Raw genomic sequence first — 16,028 nt, forward strand, 5'->3', positions numbered from 1 at the left:
AAGGTTTAGGACTGCAGAGAAAAGACAGATGAACCTTGAACTTCCTCTCTAATCCCACATCTGAATTTTCCAGGGCTTGGGCTAGGGTTTGGAACTAGGGATTGGACTGGAGTAGATTAGGTTCAAAATGGCAACGGGTATGTTTGGGGTGCCACAGACCAGATAGGGAAGGGCCAGGAAGAGGTCGTAACAGGTAAGAATGGCCATGGAGTAAGGAATGGAGGTTGCAAAAGCGGGATGGGGGGCTGGCACCACTGTGCTCAAGTTGACACAATAGGAAAGCCATCCACACAGACCCAGGGGAAGCCTAGAGTCTTCTAGGCTTGGGCTGAGGGGCTCACCCGTCCTTCCGGGCTGAGGGTCCCGTTGGCTGCACATTCCAGCAGCCCCCGTTCTACCGGCCCCATCGGATCACTCAGGGGCACTAGGCTCTGCAGCTCCTCAGGGCTCAGGAAACAGGCGAGGGGCCCAAGCCTGAGGAGGGCATGAAGCGGACCTTTGTGTGGTCCCTGAGACTAGCACTAAGGCAGGCCTGGCAGCAGACAGTGTGGGTACATACACTGGGCACTCTGACCACTACACCACTACCCAGGGGCACCATCTATAGGCCTCTCCTGGAACTCTGCGCTGCCTGGGGCCACTGCCTACTCCCTTGCCCCTTTCTTCCTAGAACACCTACCCACCATGACACCTGTACCTTCCTCTCTCTACCTCTTCCACTTTGGCCTTGGTTACTGATCCCACAACTCACCTGCGTACCTGCTCCTCACCATCCTGGACACTCTGGTTTACCAGGCTGCGCAGCACATGGCGGGCATGCCCTGGCCCCAGACCTGCTGCTGGCCAGCTATCCTCCAGGGCCTGGATCTGAGATGGGGAAGGTTAGCTCGCACTGGGGTCACTGTGGGGTTCTTGCAGGGAGGGGCCCCTGAGAGACACGCCATTGACTCTCGTCCCCACTAGCAGATGGGCCAGTCAAATAAAGAAGATGATTCTCATACCTGGTGAGGGCTGAGCTGCAGAAAGTTCTCCAGAGGGAGGTGGGGGAGGAGGGGCAGCACTGCCCACAGCAGCTCCTGGGGCCAGGCAGGCACTTCCCCAAACAGTTCAGGGGCCAGTAGACGCTTTGCCAGAGCCTCCTTCTGTTCAGGCCTCATTCCTGGGCTGTAATCCCGGATGGCAGCCAGGCTGCGAGGAGTAATGGGTCTTAACCCTTTGTCTTCTTCCAAACTGTTTTCCCCTGACCCTCTGTAGCCCTGCTGTCTAGACAGGAAGGAGACTCTCCCTTTTTTGTTTTGTTTTGTTTTTTTGTTTTTAAGATGAAGTCTCTGTTGCCCAGGCTGGAGTGCAGTGGCGCGATCTTGGCTCACTGCAACCTCTGCCTCCCAGGTTCAAGTTATCCTCCTGCCTCAGCCTCCCAAGTAGCTGGGACTACAGGCACCCACCACCAAGCCTGGCTAATTTTTGTATTTTAGTAGAGACAGGGTTTCACCATATTGGCCAGAGAACTCCTGAACTAGTGATCTGCCTGCCTCCGCCTCCCAGAGTACTGAGATTACAGGTGTGAGCCACCACGCCCGGCCCCTCCCTGGTTTTATAGAGAGGACCTCTCTGATCCTTTTGTAATTCATTAGCATCATGACTGGGTTTTCACACTCAGGTATGAGATGTGCCTCTCTCAAACCTTGTTACGATGTTGGCACATTACCTATCTGGCATGAAAGAAAAAAACAGGAGCTCCGGAAGGAGCTGCTCCAGCTGGATGGGGTTGGCCTGACCCTGACAGGAGCGGGAGGAGTGGTGCAGGAACCTTACACACTGTCGTTGACTAACAGGGATGGTGGGAAGCGCATCAGGTCAGAGACAGCCAAGAAAGGGATGAGTGGTGACAGGTCAATGAAGAGCTGGGAGGTGAGGCGCGGGTACCGCTGGAGCAGCAGGGCTGTCAGGCGACCCAGAGCCTGCTCCTCAGATGGTGGTACCTGTGGGGGCACAGGAATGGATTCTGCCTCTGGAGATGCTCAGTATCCCTGCCATTTCCTCTCTGGAGTTCCTCCTCCCACTAAGGCAAGCCCTCTGAACACAAGGCTCCAGGTGCCCTTGCTCCCCTCTTTCTCTATGCTCACCTGTAGCTTCCCCTGCAGCATGAGTGTCAGGAAGCCCTGTGCAGCCTCCCTCTCTGCCGAAAGCACCAGCTGCTGGAGGTTTTCTGGGGGCATATGCAGGTATGCCTGTGAATAGGAGGTCATGGTGGGTATGGCCTCACAGGCCAGGGACCTCTGGCCATGGCTGTCACCCAGCCCACCCATGGGCCCTCCACCTGTTACCTGCACTAGAATCTGCAGGGCCCAAACACTCTTTTCCCTCTGGAGCAGATCCCACAGCACAGGCTGGTGGGAAGAAAGACAATATGCCAACAGAGCTGTCTTCTCTGCCTCTCCTGCAGCTCCCCCAGGCTTTCCAACTCCACTTGCTGGGATGCTTGTCCTTCATCTCAACTGTGATTCTTCAGATATTAAGCTCTTTTAGGTCCAGGATCACATCTCTAATTTCTCTTGTACCCTCTCCCATGCCAGGTCCATAGTTGGATCAATTAATACCTGCAGACCTGAACCAAATACTATGAGACTATCTAATTCCATTTTACTGGGCCCAGGGCTTGAAAAATGGAGCCCCAAAATGGAGTAAGGAATCTTTATATATCCTACAGAACCTAGCAAAGTGCCTGGCATATAATAGGCACTCAGTGAATGAATTATGGTGTTTAACATATTCCCACCCTTCCATGCAACAGAGTAAAAACTGAAGCCCAGAAAAACTAAATTAAATTGCTTGCCTAAGATCACACTAATGTGTGGCACAGTTGAACCTAGAACCAAAGTTTTCTGATTGGTAGTGTCCCTGAATCTTTCTCATTCCTGCCTTATCTTCCTGTATTCTGCCAGCCTCCAATTCTCAATCTCTAGGAAAAAAATCAAGAGTCCTCTAACTTGATCCTTTTTCTTTCTGGTACAGAAAATGGGAGAGTCAAAGAGCCCAAAAGAATAACAAGGTAATATTTATTGCACATTTGTGTATCATGCACTGTGCTAAGCCCACAGCATGTATTATCTCATATACCAGTATCATCCCTAGTTTATAAATGAGACGAGAAAAATATTGCTCAGAGAAGTTAAATAATTCATTCAAGGCTGGTCACAGAACCAAGATATGAATCCAAGCCTGTCTGACTCTAGAGCTGTGTGCTTCAAATACTACCCCACACTACAGCCTCTGAGTACACGAGGAATTCCCCTGGAGGGCCTTCTCACTGTTCTAGGAGCTTTCCCTCTGGCAGAGCACTCACACTAAAGCAGGCCAGCAGCTCCATCTTGCTTATACCAGAGCTGGGGTTGACAGTGGGTTCAAAGCCTGGTGGGGTTGGCTGCTCCTCCTGTTCCAGGTATTCCCCAATCGTCCGTAGCACACTGCGCCGGCCCTCTGGGCGAAAGGCATCCCAGAAGGAGCAGTTGTCTGGGAGACTGGAGAGCAGTAGGGCCCGACCCAGCATCCCCTGGGCCTCAGCGCCCCCAGCCCCTGGACCCAAGAGGAAGGTCAGCAGGCGGAGGAGATAGTGTAGGCGTGTGGGATGAGCAAGGGCTGCCACAGAGGACTGACAGCGTGGCAACTGGGATAGCATGCCAAGGAGGAAGGGGCCAGGGGTCAGACAGAGTGGGGATGGTCCCAGTGGTGGCAGAGAGGGCAGAAGGGGGCCCAGCAGCCCTTCTAAGAAGCAAGTGTCATTGCCCCCACGACTTATCCTGCACTGGCCTGCTAGCCAAGGCCAGAAGGGCACCAGGGCATCATACATGGTGTCATTGGCACAGACCATCACCAGGAAGCTGCCCCCATCTGGGCAGCGTTCCCCACAGGGACCAATGTGGCAGGGTGGGGAAGCAGTGACATCTGGGGTGGGGCCCTGGCACACATGCTGGACCCAAGCCTGGTTGCTGGGGGGCACAGCCTGTAGACTTGCCTCCCCACACAGTCGCTCAGCCCACAGAGTTTCATTCTCCAAGAAACAGCCCCAAAAGATATCTGGGGTGAGGGGAACAGGGGGCAGGCCTTCAGGGCAGCTGGTAGGGGGTGGGAGCAGACCAGCACAGAGCCGCTTCACCAGGCGGCGGTTGGAGCCAGACAGGGCTGAAAAGGAGAGATTACTACAGACCGCATTCAAAAACTCATCAGGAAACTGGTCATGACAGGCCTGCAGCCAGCCTTGGGCACCTGGTGCCCATGAGACTGCATACCACACAGCTGTCTGGCAGATGGCAATGGTGCTGGGAGGGGGCTGTGGAGTGACAGGCTTGGTGTGTTGGCAGAGCAAGTGGATGGAGAAGTTGGAAATGCTGTAGGGTGGTGCTGGGCCTGAGTGGTTCTCACAGAGGGCCTCCACAGTGATGGCTCGCCGTTGGCGTGGGCTGATGTGGGCTGAGGGCTGAGAAGCTCTGGGCAGAGGCACACCTGTGCTCAGGCAGTGAAGGAGGGCAGGGGGTGGGGGTGGTGATCCAGACAGAAAGCCCAGCGCCTGGACATCCCAGGAAAGGTTGTGCCGGATGCCCCTGGGTGCAGAGGGAGGAGCAGGCAGGATCTGGTCAGTTCACATTTCCTTTGGCTGAAGATTCTGACCCTGACTCAGAGCCCTCAAGGGGCATGGCAAGCATAGGCTTTTCTACAAGCGAGGTCCCTGAGAGTTTAGGCATTACTGGTTGAAATGCTGCGACAGGGCAAAAAGGAGAGAGCTGCCCCGCCAAGCTCCAAAATCACCTAGGAGAAGCCCCAGTTGGAATTCTTTCTGTCCACCTGGCTCCCTTCTGTCTCCTTTCTTCATATGCTTTTAGATAGCTGAAACACAACCCTCAGCGGGCCTCCTGTTAGGAAATCTGCTCAGCAACTCAATATGTCTAACTATGCTCTGGCACTGTTGTACTGAAGTAGGAAGAGGGTAGAGGAATCCAGCTGTGTCCCTATTTTCCAAATCCCATCTCTACTAGCTAACATTATTAAGCACTATGTGCCAGCACTGTTTTGTTTGCATGCACAGTATCAACTCATTTAATGGGGTGCAACAACTCTGTGGTAACTAATATTATCATTCTCATTTTATAAATGGGGAAACTGAGGTATACAAAGATTATGTAACCTGCCCAAGGTCATATGGCTAGGAAGAGGTGGAGCTGGGACACTAACCCAGACAGTCACACTCCAAAACCACTAAACCACACTCCTCCCTAGAGGAGTTTTCCTCTCTAAAGGCTGATGTTGTCAGCTCTCAACCTCCAGATTTTCCAGACCCAATCCCTCAGAACTGGTCCCCTCTTACTTACCATAAGAGCAGCTGTTGAAGGTTACCTAGGAGGGAAACAGTAAGGAAGAGAACTACCCCAATTTCACTTTCCTTGCCCTGCCACATCCCAGCCCCAGAACTGGCCACACTCACCTCCCTGGCACTGCCCATTGGCATCAGGCTCTGGCTGCCCCAGAAGGGAAAAGACCTCATCCTGCAGGGAGTGAGTGACACGGAGCAGCCCCTCCTGAAAGGCAGCATACAGTGGGGCCCCCACTGTGCGTAGCAGACCGCCCCAAAGCGCCTCCTCAGAGCCTAGCTCCCCTGTTGGGGTAAGCAAACCCAACAGACCCTGCAAAAAGTGAGGAGCTGTTTCCCTCCCACCAAGGCCTGTGCCATTGGTGGGTTCCACACTGGGCTGCACCTGCACCAGAGCTTGCCAGCGTGTGCCCTCTAACAACAGCAGCAGAGAAGGCAACCAGTCAGCAGCCAGGACACAGTCAGAGGGCCCATTACGGGTGCATGGGGGCCGAGTTGGGGTAGGGGGACCCCCAGGAACTAAGGCTCCCAGCAGCACCTCCACAAGTCCACCCAGCACCCCTGCCTGGTGCACCAGGAAATCTCGGGGAGTCTGCTCCTGTCCCAGCAGTGCCAGCAGATCCCCCAGCAGCCCTAGCATTGGCTCCCAGTCCGGGCTGCCTCTCAGTGTCACTAGAAAATCATGGAGCCGGAGAGCAGGTGGCTGGAGAGGTGGGGGCTCTCCTACTGGTCCTTCCCCGATTCTCCCAGGCTCAAAGGAAGAAGAAATGTTGGCCAGGAATGTAGAGAACTGTGAGCGGCTCAGGGAGCCCTGGGAAGCCTGGTCCAGAGTGGAGAGCAATGGCTTCAGGAAGGAGAGACCAGGGCCCAGGGACTGAGGCCCAGTAGGTGCAAGAGTCACTGTAAGGAAAGAAACCAGAGGTCACTAAAGGGGAGGAACATAGATCCCAAACTCAACCCTGCCTCTGAGCACAGTTCCCTACCTAGATCTAAAGATGAGGTGAGGGGATGGTGAGCTGAACCCCTTTCATTGGCCCATAGTAAGTCTTGGCCTGCTTTTCTTAGCCCTCATTTTTTCCTTTTGCATAAGTCTCTGCCTCTCTCCTTTGTCCTTCTATCTAACAGGTTAACCTCCATATTCTTAAAGTCTTTTTCCAGCCACCCTCCTCCTCATCCCCAGTTCTGTTCACTGTTCTTCTCACCTGCAAAGGACAGCAGCAGCAGTGGCAGCGGGGGCCAGAGGCTCCGAGCCATGTTTCCAGGTGAACACTGGTACCAGAGGGGAGTTCTGGTTATTCTCAACTGTGTGGGATAGCCAGGTGAGGGCAGGGCACTGCAGGCAGCCTGAGGCTCCACTGACACTGTAGTGTGGTCTTTCAGGAAACAATATCTGTAACCTGACAGCAGGTTTGTTACCTGAGCACTGAATATCTGATCCTTTGGCTCTGGAGAAGGGTATGCTTCTGTGAGAGGGACCAAGGATAGGGGATCCCAGGGCCCCTGAGAGGAACCCAAGGAGATTGCTTGAGTTAGGAGCCTGTGATGCAGAAAGGAATAGGCAGACATGGAGATGGAGAACTGGAGAACAGGTGTGTAAGGGTGTAATCTGGGGTTCTGCAGAAACATAGAAAACAAAGAGAATAGAAAGTAGCTAAGAAGCAAGTAGGATTTGAGGAAATTGAGGAAGAAAGGATGCCCAGGAGCAAGAAACAGGGCAGCAAGGTATAAACAGATGAGAAATGAAAACAGAGGTCTGGTCCAAGGATGGAGAATTCAAGGAGAGGAAAGCTGCTTTCAACTCACTACCCAGAATCACAGAGTGTCAAGAGCTGAGCAGTACCTGAGAGATCACATAGACCAAACTTTTCAACTTATGGATAAGGAAACAGACCCAGAGAAATGTGATTTGCTCATTAGGCCATTCAAATATTTTGGTTTTCCCTTCCCCCCGGGATCCCTTATTATTTGGTTCTTTCTCTGTGGCCTAAGTGAAAGTCCTATCAAAAACTCTGAGCCAAGAAGAGAGAAACCCGATTAAATCACTACGCACAGGGACTGATCTCCCTACACACAGAACTGCTCATGGAACAGAGAGAGAAAGAGATGTCATTCAAAATAATCTGGTCTGGTCAGGGTTAGAAGTCTTTTTTGTTGTTTTTGGTTTTTTTGGGTTTTTGGTTTTGGTTATTTTGAGATGGACTCTCTCTCGCCCAGGCTGGAGTGCAGTGGGGCTATCTCACCACTGCAACCTCTGCCTCCCAGGTTCAAGTGATTTTCCTGCCTCAGCCTCCCGAGTAGCTGGGATTATAGGTGTGAACCACTACTGCCTAATTTTTGTACTTTTAGTAGAGATGAGGTTTCACCATGTTGACCAGGCAGGTCTTGAACTCCTGACCTCAAGTGATCTGCCCACCTCCTTGGTTCAAGCTATTATCCTGCCTCAGCCTCCCAGGTAGCTGGGGACTACAGGCACGCACCACCACACGCAGCTAATTTTTGTATTTTTTGGTGGAGACAGGGTTTCACTGTGTTGGCCGGAGACAGGGTTTCACTGTGTTGCCCAAGCTGGTCTTGAACTCCTGACCTCCAGTGATTTGTCCACCTCGGCCTCCCAAAGTGCTGAGATTACAGGCTTGAGCCACCGCCCTAGGCCAGGGTTAGAACTCTTTTCCATTCTCCATTTATATCTCCCCAAAGGCCTTCACTTTACACCAACTCTAAATAGCAACTCAACACTGAAGCTATACCCAAACTTGCATTCTATCCGCCTTTCCCTAGAACCCTTCCCCATTCTCTCCCTCAAATTCACACATGGAACTTCATTATTAATGTGCTTCTGACCTAGAAGATTCACTTAGGATCACGGAGTTTTATTTTTATGTATTTATTTATTTAGAGACAGGGTGTTGGTCTGTGGCCCAGGCTGGAATACTGTGTATGATCCTAGCTCACTGCACCCTCGAACTCCCGGACTCAAGCAGTCCTCCTGCCTCGGCCTCCCAGGATCACAGAAGAGACCTGAGGAATCCTCTGGTAAGAACTTCTCATTTTATAGACAGGGGAATTGAAGCCCAAAGAAATGGAATGACTTAACCCGGGTCACAAAGACAGCTGGGAGCAATGATGGGATTTTCCAAGGCAAATCAAAAGTTGAGATGTGTGAAACGATCTGTTGTGTAATTTTACCAACATTCCCTTTGCCCATCAAGGATACCACATCTAGTCTAGAAAGCAGACAGATGAATCCGAGGGAGAATATGACCCGAGTTCCCAACAGCTTTCCAGTTCCAGCCCATTGTGTAATCCTTCTGAATTTCTGCCCTTCATTCTGTAACAACCCTCTTATAATAAATTCTCCTTTTCCCCTCATAGGGTAGCAAAAAATGAGATGGTCTAGGTTCAAACCCTGGTTCCAACATTTACTAACTGTGTGTCCTGGGGCAGTTTCTAAATCTCTGTTTTTGTTTTGTTGTTGTTGTGGTTGTTGTTGCTGTTGTTTTTACTGTAAAAAGGAAAAAATCCTAGTGTAGAGTTTTTGTGAGGATTAAATTAGATAATGCATTTAAAGTGCTTAGTGCAATGTCTAGCATTCATTCAACAAAGATTAAGCACTTATTACGTGCCAGACACTGGTACAGAATAAACATTCACTCAATGTTACTATTACTATATTAGAATAGCTCAAGATGATTTTTTCTACTTGAAACTAAAGGAGTTCTAATGAAGACATAAATGATTATCTGGAAGTTGTATCTTGAGTGAAAGACCTTCAGAACAAATATGGAACTAGTTGAGTCAACCAGAGAGAGAAACAATGAGGATTCCCTCAACTCAGCACGGAAAATTTCCTGGCAGTCCACGTTCTGCGGTTCTAAGCCATTGATTAAGCAATTCTCTTGCTGCTAAGGATTCAGACTATGTGCAAACTGAGGGCAAAGTGCTTAGGGTTTATGGCAAATATACCAGGCTATTTGAGTGTATTGGTTATTGCTTATAATTTGATAAACTTCAACAAGAGCGAGACAAGTTCCAACCTACAGATGACCAAATGGAAACAAGAACAACCAGCAAATTTAAATTACAAGAGTCCAGAACAAGAAATTAATCATATGTCCTGCTAAAATGAAATGGATAAGGCTGGTGATAACTGGAACATCCTGTGATCTGCCAGTTAGAACGGACATACCTGGGAAGAGCCACAGGAGTTGAGACCTCTGAAACATCCTCACTCCCCAAAACTCCCACAGGGCACTCTCTGCCTGACAAGAACAAATGCCTCCTTTAAAAAAAAAAAAAAAAAAAAAATTGGCCGGGCGCGGTGGCTCAAGCCTGTAATCCCAGCACTTTGGGAGGCCGAGACGGGCGGATCACGAGGTCAGGAGATCGAGACCATCCTGGCTAACATGGTGAAACCCCGTCTCTACTAAAAAATACAAAAAACTAGCCGGGCGACATGGCGGGCGCCTGTAGTCCCAGCTGCTTGGGAGGCTAAGGCAGGAGAATGGCGTAAACCCAGGAGGCGGAGCTTGCAGTGAGCTGAGACCCGGCCACTGCACTCCAGCCTGGGCGGCAGAGCGAGACTCCGTCTCAAAAAAAAAAAAAAAAAAAAAAAAAAAAAAAAAAATTGAAACTGAGCCTCACTCTGTTACCCAGGCTGCAGTGCAGTGGTGTCATCTCAGCTCACTGCAACCTCCACCTCCAGGGTTCAAACAATTCTCATGCTTCAGCCTCCTTGAGTAGCTGGGATTATAGGTGTGCGCCACCAAGCCCAGCTGCTTTTTTTGTATTTTTAGCAGAGACAGGGTTTCGCCATGTTGCCCAGGCTGGTCTCAAACTCCTGAGCTCAGGCAATTCGCCTGCCTCAGCCTCCCAAGTGCTAGGATTACAGGCGTGAGCCACCGCACCTAGCCAGATGCCTCCCTTTGTAAAGTACAATTCTTTTTCTCTTTTTTTGTTTTGGCTTTTGTAACTGAAATATTAATTGCTTACTAGATATCTAGGTGTTCCTCACATTTCCCAGATCTCTTGCAGTTAGGTGGGCTCAGGTGATTAGTTCTGTTCAATGGACTGTGGTTGACCAAAGAATTTAAGAGCTAGCAAATGAGCCTCCAACAATCTCTTCCCTGTTGAGGCAACAGAAACTAGAAACTACATGTTGAGATGGCAGTGTCACAAGGTCAAAATAGCCCGAGGCTCCAAACTACAACAGCATTTACAGTCAGTCTTCGACACTTGAGTTCTGTATTAGTGGATTTGCCTAGTCACTAAATGTTTGTAACCCAAAATCAATACTTACAGTGCTATTGAGGTCATTCACAGACTTGTATTGAGAAGCGACAAGTTTGAGTCGCCTGATACACATGTTCCCAGCTGAGGTGGAACAAAGCAGTGCTCTGCTTTCTTGTTGTGGCTCTCATGGTGTAAATATTAGTAAGTGTCTTTACGGAGTCTTGCTGTGTCACCAGGCGGGAGTGCAGTGGTGATCTCAGCTCACTGCAACCTCCGAACCCCTCGTTCAAGTGATTCTCCTCCCTCAGCCTCCCGAGTAGCTGGGATTACAGACACGTGCCACCACCCCAGCTATTTTTTGTATTTTTAGTAGAGTCGGGGTTTCACCATGTTGGCCAGGATGGTCTCAATCTCCTGACCTCGTGATCCGCCCGCCTCAGCCTCCCAAAGTGCTGGGATTTCAGGCATGACCACCACGCCCGGCCAGTAAGTGTCTTTTTTAAGGTCTATCTAGTGATGCACCTTTTGTGTTGCGGGGCTATTTGTTGGTGATTTCAATGTTTACAACGGCTCTTAAGCTTAATGCCGAAGTATTGTGTGGTGGTTTTAGAACAAGAAGGCTGTAATGTGCCTTATAAACTATGCTGGAAAAGCTTCATTCACTGCCAGGCGAGGTGGCTCACGCCTGTAATCCCAGCACTTTGGGAGGCTGAGGCAGGTGGATCACCTGAGGTCAAAAGTTCAAGACCAGCCTGGCCAACCTGGTGAAACTCCGTCTCCACTAAAAACACAAAAATTAGCTGGGTGTGGTAGCGGGCACATGTAATCCCAGCTACTCAGGAGGCTGAGGCAGGAGAATCACTTGAACCTGGGAGGCAGATATTGCAGTGAGCCGAGATCGCTCCATTGCACTCCAGCCTGGGTGACAGAGCCAGACTCTGCCTCAAAAAAAAAAAAGAAAAGAAAAGCTTCATTCAGGCATGAGTCACAGTGTTGCTGGCCATGAGTTCAATGTTAATCAATCAACAACATATATTAAATAAGGTGTCTATAAACAGAAACACAAAGAAAACCAAGGTTATACATTTGATCAGTTGATGAAAATGTTGTGACCAGAGGCCCACAGGAATCTAACGCTGTATTTCTCCTGGGAGCAGTGGTTCAGTAGTCACTAATTCAGTTGTTTGCTGCAACTTTATAAAACATAATTATCACGAATAATAAAAATTTACTGTAGCTGCCTTGAACAGCTACCCAACCAGTATTGAAACCTCCACGAGTGAGTAATATGCCTTTCTTATACTTAAACCACTGAGATGTAGGGGTTAATTTATTCTTGCAGCACAGCCTTTGACTCTCCTGATTAAGACAGTTAAATTATATTAGCATTTTGATATCAGATCTCTGAATTCTAGGTCTTCGTTCCATATTTATTAGTCTGGTGACCCCAAGAAGTTTCTATAATTCACTCATCTGTAAAATGGAGATACTATTACTCACCCACCCAATTTTGCTCATTCACTTGTATTATAAAGTGTCTTGATGTGCCAGGTACTGGAACAGATCCACTAAATCTTATCACCACTATGAATAGACTAGCTCAAGATGAATTCTTCTTCTGCAACTCAGTCTTTTCAGCTGGGTGCAGTGGCTCACGCCTGTAATCCCAGCACTTAGGGAGGCCAAGGCGGGTAGATCACAAGGTCAGGAGATCGAGACCATCCTGGCTAACAAAGTGAAACCCCATCTCTACTAAAAATACAAAAAATTAGCTGGGCATGGTGGTGAGCGCCTGTAGTCCCAGCTACCTGGGAGGCTGAGGCAGGAGAATGGCATGAACCCGGGAGGAGGAGCTTGCAGTGAGCCGAGATTGCACCACTGCATTCCAGCCTGGGAGACAGAGTGAGACTCCGACTCAAAAAAAAAAAAAGAACCTTCTTTTTTTAGAGATGGAGTTTCGCTGTTGATGCCCAGGCTGGAGTGCAATGGCACAATCTTGGCTCACTGCAACCTCCGCCTCCCGGGTTCAAGAAATTCTCCTGCCTCAGCTTTAGTAGCTGGGATTACAGGTGCAGGCCACCATGCCCAGATATTTTTTGTATTTTTTGGTAGAGACGGGGTTTTGCCATGTTGGTCAGACTGCTCTCAAACTCCTGACCTCAGGTGATCTGCCCGCCTCGGTCTCCCAAAGTGCTGGGATTACAGGTGTGAACCACCGCGCCTGGCCAACTTAAAGAATCTTAACACAAAAACTGATACAAGAAATAGCATCTTAAGTGAAAGACCTTCAGACAAAATACAGAAAAAGTTAAGCAGTAAGGAGATCTTTGAGGACTCCACCAGCCCATAGAAATTGTTTGGCAGTTCTTGAGATTACAATAGGAAGAACAGGTTTGAAGAAGTGGGAATAAGTTCAGTTTTGGACATATTACAACACAGTGAAACCCCCATCTCTACAAAAAATTTAAAAAATTAGCCAAGTGTGGTGGTATGCACCTGCAGTCCGCACTACTCGAGAGCCTGAGGCAGGAGGATCACGTGAGCCTAGAAGATCAAAGCTGCAGTGAGCTATGATTGCACCACTGCACTCCAGCCTGGGTGAAAGAGCAAGACCCTGTCTCAAAAACCAAACCAAACCAAACAAACAACAACCAGAAAACAGGGGAGGAGATAAAATTACTATCTTCATGGAAGTCTTATTATTTGATCATATGAGGAACTAGTTAGGATGGACAGGGATTTCTGTTTTGTTCATTCACTGATATATCCCAAGTGTCTAGAACAATATTTGGAACATACAAACTCAACAAATTTGTTGTATAAACTTCCACTCCTGTAGGATTAAAGCCAGATTGTTTTCACTGAAGAAAGAGTTAAAGAATAAAATGCAAAATGCACAGACCACAGATCAGCTATAGAAAGTCAGGAGAGGGCCGGGCACAGTAGCTCACACCTGTAATCCCAGCACTTTGGGAGGCCAAGGAGGGGCGGATTACTCGAGGCCAGGAGGTCAAGACCAGCCTGGCCAACATGGCAAAAACCCGTCTCTACTAAAAATACAAAAATTAGCCAGGCGTGGTGGCGTGTGAATGTAGTCCCAGTTACTTGGGAGGCTGAGGCACAAGAATCGCTTAAACCCAGGAGGCGGAGGTTGCAATGAACAGAGATTGTGCCACTACACTCCAGCTTGGGCGACAGAGTGATACTCCATCTGCCCACGGCCCAGTTCCGTGTTTTTAATATATTGTTGAACTATTCAAGACTATTGAATTCCAGAACATTTCCATCACCTGCCAAAGAAATCGTATACCTATCATCTGTTGGTCTCAATTCCTCCCTCCCCACCCCGCCAAGAAACCACTAATCTACTTTCTGTCTTCATAGATTTGTTTATTCTGGACATTCAATTCATTTGCCTTTTCCCCATCTTGGCCTTTTTGCCAGACACACTCTTAGGTGAGGACTTTATAATTACCTCCTTATTGTCCCCTTTCATTTCTTCCCCATTTGGGTAGCAGCCCTTACTTTAGGTTGGGTGTTACTGACCTTACCTCCAGTTCAGGAGAAAGCCTTAATTAGTGATTCCATCACATTCACCTTACCTCAACAATTCGTTCAGATGTAAGCATATGACCTAACTTCTTGGTCCAATCAGAGTGGTGGTCAGGATGTGTCTGTAGAGGAGTGGAGATTGACTTACATACAGTTAATGCCCAAATTTTAAGTGTAAAGTTTGTTGAATTTTTACATCTATATATACCTGTGTGACCACTACGCAGATCAAGATATGGAACATATCTACAGCACTCCAGAGGCTTCATGCTTCCTCTCCATCAGTATCTTCACTCCAAGAATAACCATGATTGTGACCCAAAGCTCAAACATTTTGTTCATTGACTGAGAAAGGAGTCACTGGCTCTCTTCCCCTGGATATGCGTAAATAGGTATGCAAGCCTAGGCACTTCAGAAAATTATCTGGCTACCCAAGTGAAGCCAGTCTGAGAATAACAAGAACACGTGGAAGAGAGTGCAGATAGCAAAATTCCAGAGAAACAAAACCACAGATCTAACAACAGTGAATTTTTACATTAAATCAATCCTGAAGCTATACTACCTTTGAACTGCCCAGTCTCCAGTAAGCTATTTTGTTGTTTAACTGGCTTCAACTGATTTTTTTCACAACTCAGAATTTTTAACCTGAGTTAGAACCTTAGCTCTACCTCTTACTTGGTATATGCTCTTGGGCAAGTTACTTAATTTCTTTAGGCCTTAGTTTTCTAATCTCTAAAAATAGAGGAGGCTATCTTCCATATAAGATTATTTTATGAAATATACATACTCTATATACAGTATATATATACTAAATATATAAATATCCTCATATGTGTTAAACACTCAATAAGTGATATAATTTTTAATCATAAACATGTCTAAAGACTTAAGTCTTCTAACAATGGAATGGGATCCCTTCTAGATAATAAATCCCAAATAACTAGAAACATTAAGCATTACCTGGATAATCCTCCTTTCAGTGATGTTCTATAAGGTGTTCCTGCTTTGATGGGAGACAGATTAACTCTGAAATCCCTTCTAACACTAAAAACCTGTACAACACTTACTGATTTGAACACTGCCCTGAGCAATGGCAAAATGAAATAAAGAGACTTTTGGTCCAGTAACAGGTAAAAATAATATCCAATTAAAGTTAATGGTTCACAAGAGAAGCAACATGAGTAGAACAGGCAATGGAAACAATACTTCTCAATTAGTTATACTAACAGCTCTGAAGATCTCCTTACTCCACAGAGGCCTTTACCTATGCATCAGGGAGGAAGAGGGTAAAATTAGGACTCTAATCAGGCAGTAGAGGTTGCAGGAAGGGTGGAAGCTATAATGATAAAGACAAGAAATGAGTCGGATTCAGGAGCCGTGGAAAGGGTAGAAAGCTAAGAAGCACAGTCCCCACTGGCATCTGAGCTAACTTGTTTTGTTCTTTTTTAGAGACAGGGTCTTGCTATGTTGCCCAGGCTGGAATGCAGTGGTATGATCCTAACTTGCTGCAGCCTCCAACTCCTGGCCTCAAACAATCCTGCCTCAGCTCATAGCTGGGACTAGAGGCACACATCACCACACTCAGCTTGAACTAACTCTTTTTCTTGACCTTACGCCTTTCAATATGCCTTATCTTACTGAGCAGCTATCAGGAGTATTTATTAGACACGTATACTTTTATTTATTTATTTATTTTGAGACAGAGTCTCACTCTGTTGCTTAGGCTGGAGTGCAGTGGCGTGATCTTGGCTCACTGCAACCTCTGCCTCCCAGCTTAAAGTGATTCTCCCGCCTCATGTTTCCGAGTAGCTGGCATTACAGGCATCCGCCACCACACCCAGCTAATTTTTTTTTCTTTTTTTTTTTTTTTGTATTTTTAGCA

At 48.0% G+C, this 16,028-nt stretch overlaps 1 protein-coding gene and 1 non-coding gene across 11 annotated transcripts; one reads left to right on the forward strand and one right to left on the reverse strand.

The window, feature by feature from the left end:
• Positions 1–14: 14 nt before the first annotated feature.
• Positions 15–15,891, reverse strand: LOC117086711 (stereocilin-like). 10 transcript variants are annotated; one of them, XM_033216215.1, is made up of 12 exons: positions 15,411–15,891; positions 14,197–14,268; positions 6,568–6,667; positions 5,480–6,265; positions 5,367–5,418; positions 3,347–4,601; positions 2,328–2,390; positions 2,127–2,231; positions 1,816–1,982; positions 1,002–1,188; positions 752–867; positions 15–474 (listed from the first exon to the last, which is right to left on the reverse strand). In XM_033216215.1, exons 2-12 carry the CDS (start codon positions 14,221–14,223, stop codon positions 318–320), a joined length of 3,015 nt encoding a protein of 1,004 aa, XP_033072106.1. In that variant the 5' UTR covers positions 14,224–14,268; positions 15,411–15,891; the 3' UTR covers positions 15–317. The 10 variants fall into 10 exon arrangements, with proteins under 10 accessions (XP_033072106.1, XP_033072112.1, XP_033072148.1 ...); XM_033216221.1 differs by having other exon boundaries at positions 6,568–6,762; XM_033216257.1 differs by lacking the exons at positions 14,197–14,268; positions 15,411–15,891 and having other exon boundaries at positions 5,480–5,573; positions 6,093–6,265; positions 6,568–7,605.
• Positions 1,615–1,718, forward strand: LOC117086814. Its single transcript, XR_004438590.1, has one exon. It is a non-coding gene; the product is annotated as a small nucleolar RNA U13 (small nucleolar RNA).
• Positions 15,892–16,028: the final 137 nt, after the last annotated feature.

This window comes from Trachypithecus francoisi, unplaced genomic scaffold (assembly GCF_009764315.1).
Source record: "Trachypithecus francoisi isolate TF-2019V2 unplaced genomic scaffold, Tfra_2.0 Contig00594, whole genome shotgun sequence".
Lineage (NCBI taxonomy): Eukaryota > Metazoa > Chordata > Mammalia > Primates > Cercopithecidae > Trachypithecus > Trachypithecus francoisi.